The sequence below is a fragment of the Arvicola amphibius genome, chromosome 1 (genome assembly GCF_903992535.2).
Source record: "Arvicola amphibius chromosome 1, mArvAmp1.2, whole genome shotgun sequence".
Classification (NCBI taxonomy): Eukaryota; Metazoa; Chordata; class Mammalia; order Rodentia; family Cricetidae; genus Arvicola; species Arvicola amphibius.
Genome location: NC_052047.1, coordinates 70,248,803 through 70,264,250, shown reverse-complemented (window position 1 = coordinate 70,264,250; position 15,448 = coordinate 70,248,803). Strand labels below are relative to the sequence as shown.

General features: G+C 47.7%; 1 protein-coding gene across 1 annotated transcript in view; it reads left to right on the top strand.

The window, feature by feature from the left end:
- The window catches only part of Nudcd3 (NudC domain containing 3), a 96,381-nt gene extending 81,190 nt beyond the window's left edge, over nucleotides 1-15,191 (top strand). Inside the window, exons 5-6 of the mRNA XM_038325767.1 lie at nucleotides 7,759-7,947; nucleotides 12,823-15,191. Of these exons, the coding sequence (XP_038181695.1) occupies nucleotides 7,759-7,947; nucleotides 12,823-12,933 (300 nt within the window). The 3' untranslated portion in view covers nucleotides 12,934-15,191. The remainder of the gene's footprint in view (nucleotides 1-7,758; nucleotides 7,948-12,822) is intronic.
- The last annotated feature ends 257 nt before the right edge of the window (nucleotides 15,192-15,448 follow it).

The window sequence follows — 15,448 nt, the reverse complement described above, 5'->3', positions numbered from 1 at the left end:
GGCAGCTAAAACCGTGTGACAGTTCTTGCCTCCCTCCCTCCCACACTTGAGAATGTTAAATGAGACTTCTTGACTCAGGCAAGCTCCTTGCCTGGTTACGGAGATGTAAAATCAGCCGTGGCAACGGCACCAGCTACTTTTCCTGATTCTTCATTTGGTTCCAGAAGCCAGACACTGATCTTGTGCATTGTCCTCATTTCTTCCTCCCTGTGGAGAACTGGCAAGCTGGCTGCCCTCTGCATTGTGTGGGTAGCTGTAGGCAGGCGGCATGCTCTGCTTCAGGGCTCTCAGCCATGGCTGTGCTGGAAAGGTAGTTGGAGCTGCCTGAGAGGTGAATGCCATTCCCCACACACATCTTCATGTGCTGACATCGTGTACACAGACTGTTTAACACTGATTAGATAGCTCTAGACTATTTTCTGAATAAATAGATGTTGGAGTTAAGGCTTTAAAACTTACTGCACTGTGTTTATTTATGATTTTTTTTTAGTACTGTGAGTATTTTTATACAAGCTGCACCTCCCTGCCTGTATTGAGATGATTTCCTGAAGTTATTATTTCTCAGAAAGTGGAATCCCAGGATGATTACTGCTGTGGCTCTCCCTGAACAGTGCAGCATGTCTAGAGTGGCGCCAGTGGTGTGTCATCCCCTGCCTCCTCAGCCAGGGACTCCTTCATTGTCCTTGCCAGTTTGTCTGGACAGCTCTCATTGTTCTTTCCAGGATGAAGTGGTCCCTTGTCCCTTATTGCCTCACAAGCCACCTTTCCTGGCCTGTGAGGATATCCTTGTGTATCATTTACCATACTTCTTAAATCCAGAATGGAAGCTACAGATTAAGTTATTTTTAGCATTTTGGCATTTTAGCACCCCAACCTGCGGTGTATGTGAACTGGAATGTAAGCTCACCGTTAGTGAGATGCCATCTCCAGGCTGAGTCCTGTTTCCAGTTTTATCATGATTCTTAACATCATTCTGTCCTGGATGCCAGCAGGGAGGAGCCGAGGCTTGAACTCACATGGAAGGCAGGACTGTGCTGAGCAGTGGATGGGCCCTCAGTCCCTCCTCCTGGGCGCTAGGAAGAAAGCGGTGTATAGCTTCTATCACTTGTTGTCCCCACTCTGCCCCCATGGCCTTCTGACCTGTGCAGTGCCTCAGTTCTGTTTGGATTTCTTAAGCTCACAAGGCAGTTGCTGACACTGTCTGTGTGGTGGTGGCTCGCAGCATACCCCAGGAGTCAGAGGCTGCCCCACCTTTCTTCCCCACAGTGGGTGTCGAGCTGAGCAGGTGCACCCGCCATGCTGTCATCTCACCCCATTATCTGCCCTTGTTCCAAGGTGCCTTCCTGGAAGGAACGTCCCACAACATTCCCGTTGGCCCAAACTCAATCACACGGGCAGCTGCGAGGAGTAAAGCCATCCTCACTGGGCACAGTGCTTCCCTGAATAGAAATGAGGTTCCGTTACTAAGGAAGGAAAGGGATATAAATGCTGGTGAGTCATCGGCACAGATCGGGGGATGCTGAGGTAAGTTTATTCACACTGAGGGTGAAGTTTCTGTGAGGACATTTTGGGAGCACTGTTCGGTCAGTGACGGTCTGGGGTCCCTCTGGGAAATTATTGTAGGACCAGACAGATAAAAGAGGATCTGGAAAGTGAGAGTGTATCCAGGAAGTGGTGAGGCCACAGTGACCCTTTAGAGCACCATCTAACTTTGACCCAATGAAGGATGGTTCAGAGTGACTTTCTAAGCCACTGAGAAAGGAGGAAGTCAGAAGGTGGCAAGCAGTTCCCTTGTAGAGAAGGCTCTCTTTAGTTGTGCCTATGCCCTGTCAGTAAGGAGAGGCTGAGTTTAAGGTCAGGTGTGCTGGCCTGTGGCGGAGGATGACACTGGTGACAATGTGAGGAGGCCTGGGGCAAGAGGGAACAAACATCCTTGTGAGATACCTGCTGGTAGGTAGGCCAGAGACATACCTCAGGAGACACTAGACAGGAGAGGAACACTGGGCATGGTCCTTAAAACAGAGCAGACCAGAGTCCTATGCGGCAGGAAGCTAGGCCAGCCAGTCTGTTACTTCAAAAGACTTGTCTAGTCTTAGGAAGTAACTTGGGATAAAGTGGTTCGGAGAAGCCATTATTTGTTATGTTGTATGCAAACATACATAGAGAATGGGACGGTGCAGGCACATAGCTGCTAAATACCCATGTGGCTGCCTATACTTTGAACAATGTGTAAATTTGAAGTTACTTGCAAATAAGAAATGAGTGGACTAGCAAGTACACAATGAAACTCAGCGTCATCAGAGGAATAAAGTAAAAATTACAGCGAGATGCCTTTTATACCTGCGAGAGTGGCTGCTAAGAAGCTCACAGTGCTCAACTTGGAGGAGCTGTGGTGCCCTGAACTCCACACTGCAGCCACGAGAGTGAGGTGGTGGGCATAGCAGATGTGCTCACATTGCAGCCCCGCTCATCTTCACTGCGCTCCCTGGAAATGGATTCACCAAAACCCTTACAGCGGCTTCCTGCCTATCTGCCACACCCTAGGAGCACCTCCATGGCCATGGACAGATAGTGATCACCTGCATCATGGAATAGCCTGGCCACACGGCATAGCCACAGGCTCCAGAAAGGAAGTGTGTACACGCCCACAAGCTGTGGGTTTCAGTGGGGAAGACATCCTGGACATGGACAAGCTGGACTACAAGATGAGCAATGCAGACTGAAGTGGAAGGAGGGGCCTGGGTGTGGGTGGGTTGTAGTGGAGGCTGGAGGAGATGAAACTGCAACAGGGTGAGTTTTACTGTGTGCAAACTACACCTCCACAAGCCTGACTTGTTAAAAAGTAACAAAATGTTAAACCAAAACAATTTAAGCAAACCATGGGACTAGTTTTGTGAGGGTGTGGTCTCTAGCTAGGAACCCATGAAGTCTGTTCCAAGAGAGTTTCTCCTCTGTTCTCACCCAACTCGGGTTCTGTCTTTAGTGTTGAGAACACCTACCCTACCTCCAGAGACCTGTGTGTATTCAAGCCACATAGTTTGCCTGAAAGACTAGGTTCCCAGAGTGTCTCACCTGAGTTCCCTAGAAGTAGCACTCAAGGAAGTCAGTGATGTTCCAAGGAACTTGTCTGCTAAGACTTCTGGGATATCCGCTATTTAAAGAGAGAGGGTAGACTTTGGGTGTGAGGGTAAGGAGCCAGAACAGGTCATGAGATGCTCCAAGGAAGCTCTGGAAAAGGAGGCCAGGCCAGTGAAGGATGAGCATGATTGTCACACTAAAGTGCAGCCTTACTTAGTCTTTAGAAACAGAGTGGAAGAAGATAATCTCAGAGGATTCAAAAAAGTTTTGGAAACATTTTGGGTTTTCCAAGAACTTCAGTGCTGTTTGCTGCTCCAGCACCGAGAGCAGCCTAAACCTTAACAGGAAAGAAGTCACTGGGGAAGGTACTGGGGCTTGTATGCTTACATGTAGTCAGAAAGAAGAACAGGTGAGCTTCCACACCCTTGAAAATGCATCCCAAATGACCATGAGGGACAAGAGACCCGAACCCCTTCCTTGTGCAGTGCCAGGATGTGGAAGTGGTACAGCTCTAGTGGAAACAGTCTGGGAATTTCTTGAAACATGAAGTAGATGTTCCAAGTGCCCCAGCAACTCCATTCCTAGGTAAACACTGAGGCAATTGAAATTAGGATCCCATACAAGTAGCAGCATTATTCACTATCGTCAAAAGGTGGAGATGTGTCCATCAACAGAGAATGGATAAATAGATTGTGGAAAGCTCATTCAGGGGACTGTTCGGCATGGAGAGGAATGAAGCTCTGATACATGCTACAACACAGGTGACCCTCTAAAACTCATAGTAAGTGATATAAGCCAGATACAAAACAACATCATTTGTGTGAAATCTAAAGAGACAAAAGCATTGTTAGTTGTATGGGTAGAGAGAGAAATTATTAGGGTAAAATGAAGAGTATATCACTGGGTACAAGGCTTCTTTTTGGAGTGATGGAACTGTTTCAGCATGCAGATGTTGCATACCACTATGGTTGTACCAAATGCCATTGAACTGTTCACTTTTGAAAAACAAGTTAAATGAATTTCACAATAAATTTTAAAAAAAAGAAAAGAAAAACAAGATGACTGGCATTGGATGGCACCTGTTACCATGTGGCTGAAGCTTTGCTCTCTGGTACAATAGCCCTAAGCTTCTAGTAGCATCCACTTAGACGTTTGACATGTACACCTGACTGAGGAGTGATTTGTTTTAATTAAAGATGTTTTAAAATCTTCTAGCTGGTTTTTGTGGGTGGTACATGCTTTTAATCCTAGTTCTCAGAGATAGGAGAATCATAAGATCATGAGTCCAAGGCCAGCCTGGACTACATACAAGACCCTGTCTCAGAAAAAGGGGAAGTGGGGGAACTAAAGGGCTTGAGAGGTGACTTAGTACACTTGCTATACAAGCATGAAGACCTAAATTTGAATCTCCAGTGTCCATGTTGTGAATATTTTTTTTTTAATAATAGACAACAACAGCCACAACCTGGCATGGCTGCTTGTGTTTGTGACGGGAAGCGGGGGCAGATCTCAGGAGCTCACTGGCCAGCTAGCCTAACTCCATAGAGTGGAGAGCAATAGTGGAAAATACCCAGCATCATTTGTTCTCCACTTGTACATACACTGTGTGCATGCAGCATACATACGTGCGCACAGAGCCCGAAATGTAGCACAGTAGTAGATTGCTTGTCTTGTATGCACAGTGCCTGTAGTTTGATCCTTATTGCTGCAAAAACCTTTGAGAATTTTTGTAATAACCTGAGCATGTTCCTATAGTTAGACATTCTGTGAAATTAAATATTTCTAATGATAAAAGGGATAGGATTCATCATGAATTTTGTTAGATTTGCTAAGTGCACATGTGGATCTGGCATGGGATAAGCCCCTTTCTATCCCCCCACTTTAGACTTGGAAGAGAACCTTTCCCTTACTCCTTACTCCTGGCACATAGCTATAATCCGTTCTCTCCTGGAGGACAGACCAGTGACTTGTCCTCTGTTCCATTTATCACTGTGTCTGGAGCTGTGGTGTTGAGCATTTGTGTGGATCTGGTGGTGGAGTTGAGTCTGGTCTGTGTGGTGTACAAAGATCTGCTAGCGATAACTGAACTATAGATATGCTTGGTCATCCCCCTGCAGCGATACTGGTGGGCTGGTAGCCGAAGGAGGCTCCACCTCACACAGCCCTGACATATGAGACTTTTCTTCATCTTAAATAGGCACAACAACATGTATGTTACAGAGCCTGGGAGTTCTGATGGCATATTACTGTAGATCTCATGTGCGTCACTCATAAAAACAAAAGACTATCTTTCTAGCAATTTACAGGTTTTTTTGTTGGTTGCTTGTTTGTTTCTTTGAGACAAGGTTTCTCTATAGCTTTGGTGCCTGTCCTGGAACTAGCTTTTGTAGACCAGGCTGACCTCGAACTCACAGAGATCCGCCTGCCTCTGCCTCCCAAGTGCTGGGATTAAAGGTGTGTGCCACCACTGCCCGGCCAGTTTACTGTTCTGTAACACCTCAGAATCTCTTCTGGAATAGAGAGAGCTTCCTGATTGAAGGTTCTTCATCCCTCAAGCTTGGTAAAGACAGGGCAGAATTCTCAGTATTAGAGTCTTTGGGGGCTGTTTTGGGGTTCCCACCTCATAAACTGCACATGAGTATTGGGCCGGGGCCAGAATATCTAGAATAGCTTTGTCCTAAGTTGGGAACCAAACAGCAGAAGTCATTCACTGGTGGAGCTGCCACCATAGGCAGTTGCTCTCCCCTGTTTAAAAGAAGAAGTTTTTTTTCCTTCATGTATATGGGTATTTTGCCTCCATGTGTCTCTGTGTTACCACATGTGTGCAGAGCTCACAGAGGCCAGAAGAGGGTGTTAGAGCCCATGGAATTGGTGTTTACATTTGGGAACCACCATGTGGGTGCTAGGAATCAATCCCAGGTCTCTGGAAGAGCAGCCAGTGCTCTTAACTAGTGAGCCATCTCTCTAGTCCCTCGTCCCTATTTTATTCCCTTGTACTTTGGGTATCAGGAGTAAAAGTTTTGAGGTACTGATGTCGTGTCATGATTACACAAGTTTTTGTGTTGTTTTTCTTATTTCTGGAAACTTCCTATGAATGTTCCTGTACTGTCAGCCTATTCTTTTAGATAACAGTATTCTTGTGGACTGACGCCAGGGTTCTATAGGTCAGTTTTAGCAGCCCTTAACTGTTGCAGAATATTTGTCTAACTATGTAAAGATGTGTTGCTGATTTACCTTTCCTGCCTAAGGCACTTGATTGATCTAATAAAAAGCTGAATGTCCACTAGTGAGGGAGGTATAGGTGGGTCTTCTGGGCAGGGAGAGTAAGTAGGAGGAGGATTTTTAGGCTTGGAGGGTCGTGGGAAAAGACCCCAGGGGCCGGCCAGCCAGGCAGAGAGGAAGCAGAAAAGCAGGACATACAGAATGAAAGGTAAAAAGCCCTAAGGCAAAATGTAGATGAATAGAAACAGGTTAAATGAAGTTAAAAGAGCTGGTGGGACAAGCCTAAGCTAAGACCGAACATTCATAATTAATAATAAGTCTCCATATCTTTATTTGGGAGCTGGTTGGTAACTCAAAGAAAATTCCAACTACCCTTAGCCCCTCTGTGAGCACTGACCTGTTTTATGTAGTCAGAGTCATCATATAGGGTGGGCAAACATTACACCTTGCTCCACTCTCAATAGTTTCCTGATGAGTCCTGCCAGTGACCATGAGGGAAACTGCCAATGCCTCAAGTTTCTTGTGTGTGTCCCTTTGACCGGTAGCCTCGGGGAATGGTGTGCCCTGAATCTTATTGTCCTATGTCCTTGTGACAGAAGCAGCTCTGTCCTTGAATACCAGTCTTGCAAGATGCCTCTGATGCTCTCTATTCCACTCTTGCTGAAATTCCACTTGGCTTCTGAGTTTCTGTGGTCATGTGATAAGTTTTACAGATTCCAGTACTAAGGGCTGCTGCATGATACTAGATGGGTGCTGTTTTGATCACAGTACGTCTAGACATTCCTGCAGCTTGAGTTGAGCTCTTCTTGGGCTCCTCTCTGAACCATTAGAAGTCAAAACCTCGGGCTGGAGGACTCCTGAAGGTACCAAGGAAGAAGAATAGGACCTGGGTCCCTAGTCATAGTCATCTGAAAGATCCTGTCTTTATCAGGTTACATCATCTCAGAGGTCCCACCTCTCCATTGAGTGTTGCTCTTGGAAGAAAGAACGGTCATTGCCAAGGGAGGAACTTGATTGAATTGGGCAGAAACAAAGTCTTACCAAGTAGGGTTCTCCTTGGTGGGGACTCAGCAGCATGGGAAAGCTCAGGGCCAGGTCCTGCTGGATCAGAGGACTTTAGAAAATAGTGTCTGCTTAGTAAGTGTGAGCACATGTGGTAGACAGTATGCTGACTCTGAGGACTCAGATCTATAGGATGCAGGACTCCTTAGTACCCTCAGCGGGATTTCTGGCTCAGAGATTCCTGTTGTGACCTCATACCTGACCCATGCAGCCACCTTGCCTTTGTGCAGGTCTAAAGCTAAGCCTGGGATATCTGCCTCTCACATACTTTGCTCTGTCCCCAGCACAGTATGCCTGACCCTTAGTCAACCCTGTCCACATTGCTAATATTCTTTCTCTAGTGACTTGGGCTATTTCCTGCCATACTTGATACAGTTTTTCCCCTCCTTGTCCCAGGTGAATCTGAGCAAGGTTGGCGAGTACTGGTGGAGTGCGATCCTAGAGGGAGAAGAGCCCATTGACATCGACAAGATCAACAAGGAGCGCTCCATGGCCACTGTGGATGAGGAGGAACAGGCAGTCCTGGACAGACTCACTTTTGACTACCACCAGAAGCTGCAGGGCAAGCCCCAGAGCCACGAGCTGGTATGAGCACCGTGGCTCTCCTGTACCTTCAGCAGGCGGGTGGGTCATGCTGGTGGGGAAGAAGGCATGAAGATGTTAGTTCTGGCTTAGGCCCTGCTGCAGGTCAGTGGTGCCCTGCCTAGGGAAGCCCAACTGCTCATGCCATCTGTTCCTCACCTAGGACAGATACACACTGCTGCTCAGCCACATCTTATACCTGAGCTGCTACATCATAGCCTAGAATTGTTTAGTGCTAATGGCTCACCCGGAGCCTGAGAGCCCCTTTGGTAGGAGGGAGGCCAGACTGTAGGACCCACTTAAGGTCTGACTACAACAGCCAGTGCAGAGCAGATAGGTGGGTGGGTGAAGGAAAGTGCTGGGCCTGTAATGAGAGTGTGAGGTCAGCAGCTTCTGGGAGAGCCAACGGCTGGGTCTGTCTGACCGCTGCAGATGCCAAAGAATGATTGTTTGGGTAAATACATTGTTCTTCCTCATAAGAATAACTGCTTAAGGAAGAAAAGGCTTTTGCCTCAGGTTCTTTTCACTGTCAAATGGCCAGCCACGTAGCACCTAAGCTTGTGTGTGTGTGTGTGTGTGCACCAAGCATGGCTTAGAGACTTGGTGTACGCTGTCTACAGGAAGCCAGCCCCCAGGACTCTAGAGAAGTTAATGTGTGTTCCCTATTGTCTCTGAAGGAGCCTTCATGGATTGTGTGAACTGTCCCATGCTTCCCTTTAGAGTAGCAGTGGTCTTTGATACACCCTGTTACTGCATTGGCCACTATAGTCTGTTTTCATGGACATGTTCCCTGTGACTAAGGTCAGGAAGCCTTTGGAGGCAGTACTGGCGTCTTCACCTCTTCCTCTAGGCCATACTAGGCCATGTCATGATCATGTTCTGTGATGGGCAGAGTAGATTGACTGGCTATAGGCTCTTCACAGCAGCCCTGGTTAGATGGTCTGGTTTTCACAATGAGGAAGTGTTGAGTTTTTGATATCTGAGTATGGATTGTGCTTCAGCAGTTCAAGCAGCGGGGATGGCGTTTACTTCTCTTCTGGCCCCTAGTGGGTGAAGGGGAGGACATCTTTGCGGGTACGCGTACACAGAGGTCCTTAGGCAGCAACTGGAAAACTTAGAGCCCTCACTTTAGCAGAGATCGCCAGACCTGCTTGGTCAGTGTAATCCGGTCAGGTTGGCCTGTGTCCACTGGGCAGAAGGTCTATCTGTGACCCTTAGCCTTATGGTTGAGACCTTATGGATCTAGAGGCTCACTCCTGTGTCCAGAGTCAGGACTTTGTCTACAAAATGAATCAGATGTATTCATAAGGTGACTGCCAGGGAAGAGTCTGTTTGGAGTGGAAAAGTGAGTGCAGACACCATCATCCTGGGTGAGGTGGGGGAAGAGCTACCAAGTGCCACTGAGAAGTTTGTGCCACAGAAGGGAGAGACCAGAGATGAGTGACTCCTCATGCCTTCCCCAGATGCTGTGACTGTTTGTTGTGGAGAAACACGAGAATAGATATTGATTGCAGCTTGAACTGCCTTTGTGCATTAGCCAAACCTCGGTGGTGTCTTCTGTAGACTCTTAGCTATGAGATATTAGAGAAGCTAGAAGGCTCAACAACTGTTGGCACCTCTTAGCCTTAAGGCCCCTGGGATTGCCTCCCTCGGCTGACACACAAGTCAGGACAACCTCAGTGTCACTTGTCAGGACCTGCACGATGTCATCTCCCTCTCCCCACCCTGCCTTCTTTCTTCCCCTTGATCCTTACACTCATTGTTTTCATGCATACATAGCCCTCCTTTCTTCCTTTGGTGCTGATGCCCTTTGGCATGGCCTAGTGTCACCTTCCTCGGGGACAGATGGAAAACACTCAGTCTGCATCAGTGAGGACAAGCACACACTGTCTTCAAGGAGGCAAGAGGCCAGCCTCTTTAATCTGATCTTATCCAGAGAGCAGTTTAGCCTCGTTTTTCAGTCTCAACAAAGGTCCTCTGCAGGAACTGGCCACTTTTTTCTATCCCTGTAGGTCTTAGGTCTCCTTGTTCTGGTGGCTACCTCCCAGCCTACTCTTCAGGACTGGGAATAGGGCAGTGTACTTTATCTCCAGTAAACCAAGGCAGCTCTCTGAAGTTCTGGCCTCCAGGATCCTCAGTGACAGTTTGAAACAGGCTAGTAAAAGGATCAAAAGATAGCAGTGATAAACATCATGTGTGTGCGCTGTGCACACACACACTTAATGTATCATCCCATGCGTGACCTGCTGCTGGGAAACTGACTCACTGCAAAGGCAAGGCTTTGGGGGTGCCCTGCTTTGGCTTTCTATGAAGACTGCCGTCTTTGCCCACAAGACCTGCAGAAACCTGCAGGTGGAACACAAGGTCCTTACAACTGTGCATAGAAGACTTGTCCGTGGCTGATGAGCAGCTTCCGCACAACTGTTTATGACCCAACACTGAGAAACTGAGGAGACTGAACATCTACCCAGCTAAGAAGGACCCTAAGAAAAACCTTGAAGATGCTTTTGTCTAGTGGAAAGAGCTTTGTCTTGAGTTTAAATTGATTCTGCTGTGGACTTGCTGTTGACCTGGCAAGGACCATAGAGGAAATGAGTGTGCTTACCCAGATGAGCTGTCCTAACAAGGCCTTCAAGGAGCCTAGGCCCAGTAATGCATGGTAGAATCCAGTGTGATTCCCTTACCAGAGCTGAACTAATCAGGATGGCCAAGGAAGCCTCTAGCCATGGATAGCCAACTGTGGATAAGTTAACTCTAGCATGTCCCACTACCTGTCAGTGCTGAAGTCTCAGCACTCTGGGGCTCCATGTAGAGTATATTTAGCACCTTCCTTTACTGAACAAAGAAACAGAACTAGAAAGGGAGGTCCATGGCCTGTGTTTCCTGGTGTAACAGGTTAGCCACACACATAATCAGTACTCACATGCTGGGGTTTTGTGGGTGGTTGAGGTCACGTCTCTAGGATTGCCAGTCCTAACTCAGGGAGAGAGAGAGACAGACAGACAGAGAGAGAGAGAGAGAGGGAGAGAGAGAGGATGGAAACGGGGCAGGTTCTTCTGTCAGCCTCCATCTGCTATGAGCATTGGCAGTCACAGTTACCAACGTGCTCTGTGTTGATGCCCATTTATGGTGTAAACTTGAAGTTTTCTAAATTTGCCAGAATTTTAAATTGTGCTTCTAATGCCACCAGTGCTTTGTGTTTTGAAGCATTTTAATTTTGAAGTGGTAATATACCTCTTCTGTCGTTTTGAATTCTTTAATGTTGCCATTATATGTCACTTCTTTCCAAAGTCAGCAAATTGAATGCTCTTCCTTTTCCCTAGTGAGAGTTCTTTGAGCAGGTGTTCATTGAGAAGGGGTATGTAGAAGTACACAGTGCCATTGCTCTGTCTGTACTTAGGATCCCTCCATCCTGGTGGCCCTTACCCCCTAACAAACAGTGGCTGACGTTGCAGAGGCAGGTGCCAGCATTTCCTGTGAGTGAACTTGGTGGCACACAGGATGGTCTGATCTCTGCCTGTGCTCTGCAGAAAGAGCCAAGCATTTATCTTGGGTATCATGGGCTTCCTCAATTGTGAAAACAAACCTAGGCACCTGCCCTTTGCCCTCTGGGCTTGCTACAGTGAGTCCCCACCCAGCCACCAGGTTCTTACAGCTGCATTTCACCTTGCAGCTGGCTGAGGCTCTCCTGATGGCCTCATCAACCTTCCTCCTGCTTAGGTGTACTTAGCTGACGGGTCTCATCTTGCGTTTGTTTAAAACTATACAGTGTCACACTTCTCATGGGCAAAGATGGGAGCCTGCTATGTACTAAGTATCTTTGATGTGCGTATTGCCGCTTCACTTAAACAAGCAAAACCTCTCTTAGCAGGAAGCTTGGATTTTGTTTAACAGTCCATAGTTCTGAGAATCCAGTAACTTTGCTGACAGTGCAAGTTTTCCACTTTACTTTCAATCTGTCACCTTTGTGATAAGGGAAGCAGCACCTGTTCTCTGCACCTGTTCTGCAGGGCTGTCTGCAACAGGTACTCCATTGGGGGGTAATCTCTAGCCATGCATTTTGTTAGGCTTTTTGTGGTTGGAAGCAAGGGGAGAGAGAGCACCCCATCCTTGGGTACATTTGTGGTAGCAGCTGAGGAAAGCAGATGCTCAGAGAAAGGCCAGCCCATCAGCATAGGCAGAGGTGCTGCCCTCAGGAGCACCGCCTCTCAGCTTGTCCCAGCTGTAACTACACAACTCCAGTCTGCCTCTGATCTTCAAAGGTTAGATAGTTCAACAGTGGCCATGGGCTGCGGAGAGCTAGGTCCATCAGCTCTTACTGTGTTCCCAAAAGGCAGTGGGGCATTTCTGACTGCCAGTTCCATGGCTGGGCATTTTGAGGTCTCTCCTCCTCTACATCATTACATCTTGGATCAAACCTATGTTGTCTGATGATGCATTTCTCAATGATAAAAATGTCCTTCCTTGGGCAAGGGGTGCTAGAACACCTCTGTACACATTAGTCGTGTTCTTGTGGGGTGGAGGCCCCATATCTTCATCTCTTGATCATCACCCTGGAGAATACTCCAGGTTTCTGTGGGTTATGTGGAGTTTGGACAGACTAATGGGAAAGGGACATGAGCAGTTAGTGCTTTACTGAGACTGAAGCTGGAAAGCTAGAAATTCAGTCTTGGAGAACAATCTTGCAGAGGGTCATGGGATGCCTCTCCTGAGCACAAACTACTGCAGGGCCTGCAGTCCTCTGGCCAGTTGGCCCTAGCAGGCAAGTCCTCAGGTCCTGAGGAAATAGGATGGCTCTGGGCCTCCAGGCAGTCTGTTGTAGGAGAAAGCATGTGGTGCCCTGTGATCTCCTTTAATCTCTCTATTTTCTATTTGTAGAAAGTCCATGAGATGCTGAAGAAGGGGTGGGATGCTGAAGGCTCTCCCTTCCGAGGCCAGCGATTCGACCCAGCCATGTTCAACATCTCCCCTGGGGCTGTGCAGTTTTAATGACCAGAAGGAAAGGAAGCCCTCATCATCGGGGAAGTGGAGACCTTGTCCCCTTCACTCCCTGCATGCCAGGGACTCACTCCTCCTGATCAGTACTCACCATAATTTTTTCATGATGAACCAGGCCTTCCGTGCTTACCTTGCACCTTCAGATTATGTTAGAGAAGGTGCAGGCCCAGCAGCTGCCTGGCAGTCTCTATGACCAACACTAAATGAAGGTGTTTGAAATTAGGGAGGGACATGTCCCAGCAAACTGGGAGCACATGTTCTGTCTCCACAGCAACCAGCCACTGCAGGCAGCATTTCCTTCTTCCCCTGTTCTCTCTGCTTGCTGTTGTTTTAACACTAGTCTGCTTGCTTTTTTGACTAGGGATAAGGAATGAGTAGGCTCTCAGACAAAGCTAAATTGACGTGTGTGGACCAGGCACATGCATGCAGGCGGATGGGGCATGGCTGTGGGGCTGACCTCTCACTTGGTGAGACCTGTGTGTGTTTGTGTGCTCACTCTCTCTCATCTCTTTGTGAATACACTCGGCCAGCCTCAGCGTCGTGTGCAGAACGGCAGAAACGGGTCCGTTTTGCCTGTTGGAGATGTTGGGAGAAAGTCTGAGATTCTGGTCTTTGACCCAGGTGTGGCAAGGATGCTGTCTGCCTTCTGACTGCAGCTGCCTTGCTTTGGTTCTTGTTGAAGTGGACCGGGCCTCGACACCACTACTTGCTCTATTCAAGACCTCCTCTTGGGTGTGCTGTGTTAAAGCCTAGGTACCTTCAGGAAGAGATACAACATGTTAGTTGTTCATTGGCAGATTGTGTCAACCACATTTCCTAAGCAGCCTTGACCGTGAAGGATGCCTCAGGAAGGAAAACTTAGCCACTGACTTGAAGGCAACTATAATTGAGTCCAAGAAAATGAAGATTCCCCTGTGCCAATCACCAGACTGCTCCTAGAACTCAGATCCTCTGTGGCTGCAGATCACCTTCAACCATGGTGTGAGGACCTGACCAAGGGGCAGGGACCTGGGTGTCCCAGCCTTTTACAGGGTCGTCTGTGCCTGTTGCCACCTGGCATCTCTGTTTGCCTGGCTCTCACTCTTGGTGTGTGTGTGCAGGTCTCTGTACTCTGGTAACCATACTAACAGTGAGAATTAAGACCCACCGAAGCCAAGGCAGCCTGCCCTCTGGAAATAGCCTGCCTGAGTGCAGTTGATACACGATCAGAAGGAGCCACCGAGAGCAGGTTGAAGACTTATTTCAAGAAGCCTTCCGTCAACTGTATAGTCAAGAACTAGTTCATTGCAGTCATTTGAGGATTTCTGGTTTACAGCTGGTAACTGATGGCTCTTGTAAGAAGTCCATACTGGGCGTTAATCTGTGGGTGCAGATAGACCATGATGGTGGTCAAAGGAGAGCAGTGGGCCCTAAATACCCACTTTGGAGTCTGGACTTGTGATTGGACACTGGTCACCAAGTTGATGAGGTCTCTCTGAAGAAGTCATCCTCGGGGAGAATTTGTCACATTCACAAGATCCCCAGGACACTTTTGCTACTTGTTCCTGAAGTTTCCATCAAGGTCCTAGGATTTGCACATCCCTGTCCCATACAAGTTGTCCCACCTAATGAAGGAAGTTTCATGGTGTGTATGTATCTCCAGTCTTCTGTAGTCCTGCTCTCTTCCTCACCACCCTCATCCTGTGGGTAGTCTTCCAGAAGGACTAACGGAGTGGGAGACCCCTGCATCTTTTTATTTGGGACAATGTTTCACTTCTGTGGCAACTTACCTTCCTTTGGCATGGTTTTATTTTCTGTGTTGCTTTTCTCCTTTGTCCCTGCCTTCTTTCAGCAAACAAGCCAGTGTAGAAAAAGCAGCCTGGGGAACCGTGTTAGGTATAGGCCATATGGCAGGAACCTGTGCTCTGCGAGTGATCCCTGTGGCATGTTATAGTGCATGGTGTGGTGGTGGCTACTGTATCCACATGTCTTCATCACAGTGGGGCTCAACCCTAGCCCTCCAAGTAGATAGCTCTTTGCCCTAAGACACTGTCCTGGCTCACCCTGCCACTGAAGCTGGCACATTGCCTGTTTTCTCTTTTTAGACACGACAGCCACAATTTGGTCCCTAAATCCCACCTGCTGAGGTCTGAGGAAAGTAGGGTGATTCCATCCCCTTTGTCCAAAGACCCAGGAGAGTTGGGTTTCCAGCCTACAAAGCTGCTCTGACTCCTCGGTGTTGGTTTGCAATAAAATCTGTATTTAAGCAAGTTTGGGTCTGTCTGTGACATTCACTGAAAGACATTCACTACTCTTGACTTGTAGCTGTGAGTCCTGAGCTCCTGTACATATTGTCAACACCAAAACTGAATTCTCTGGGTTGTTTCTCATCTGGGCTGTTAACTACTTTTAGAAATTCTATAAGTGATTAATCCGTTGTATTATTTCAGGCAGGTTCTAGGCTTCTGTTGTACCCTAAGGGCCCATTCAGAGTCCTCCTGGAGAGCCCTTGTCTCAGGGTTAATAT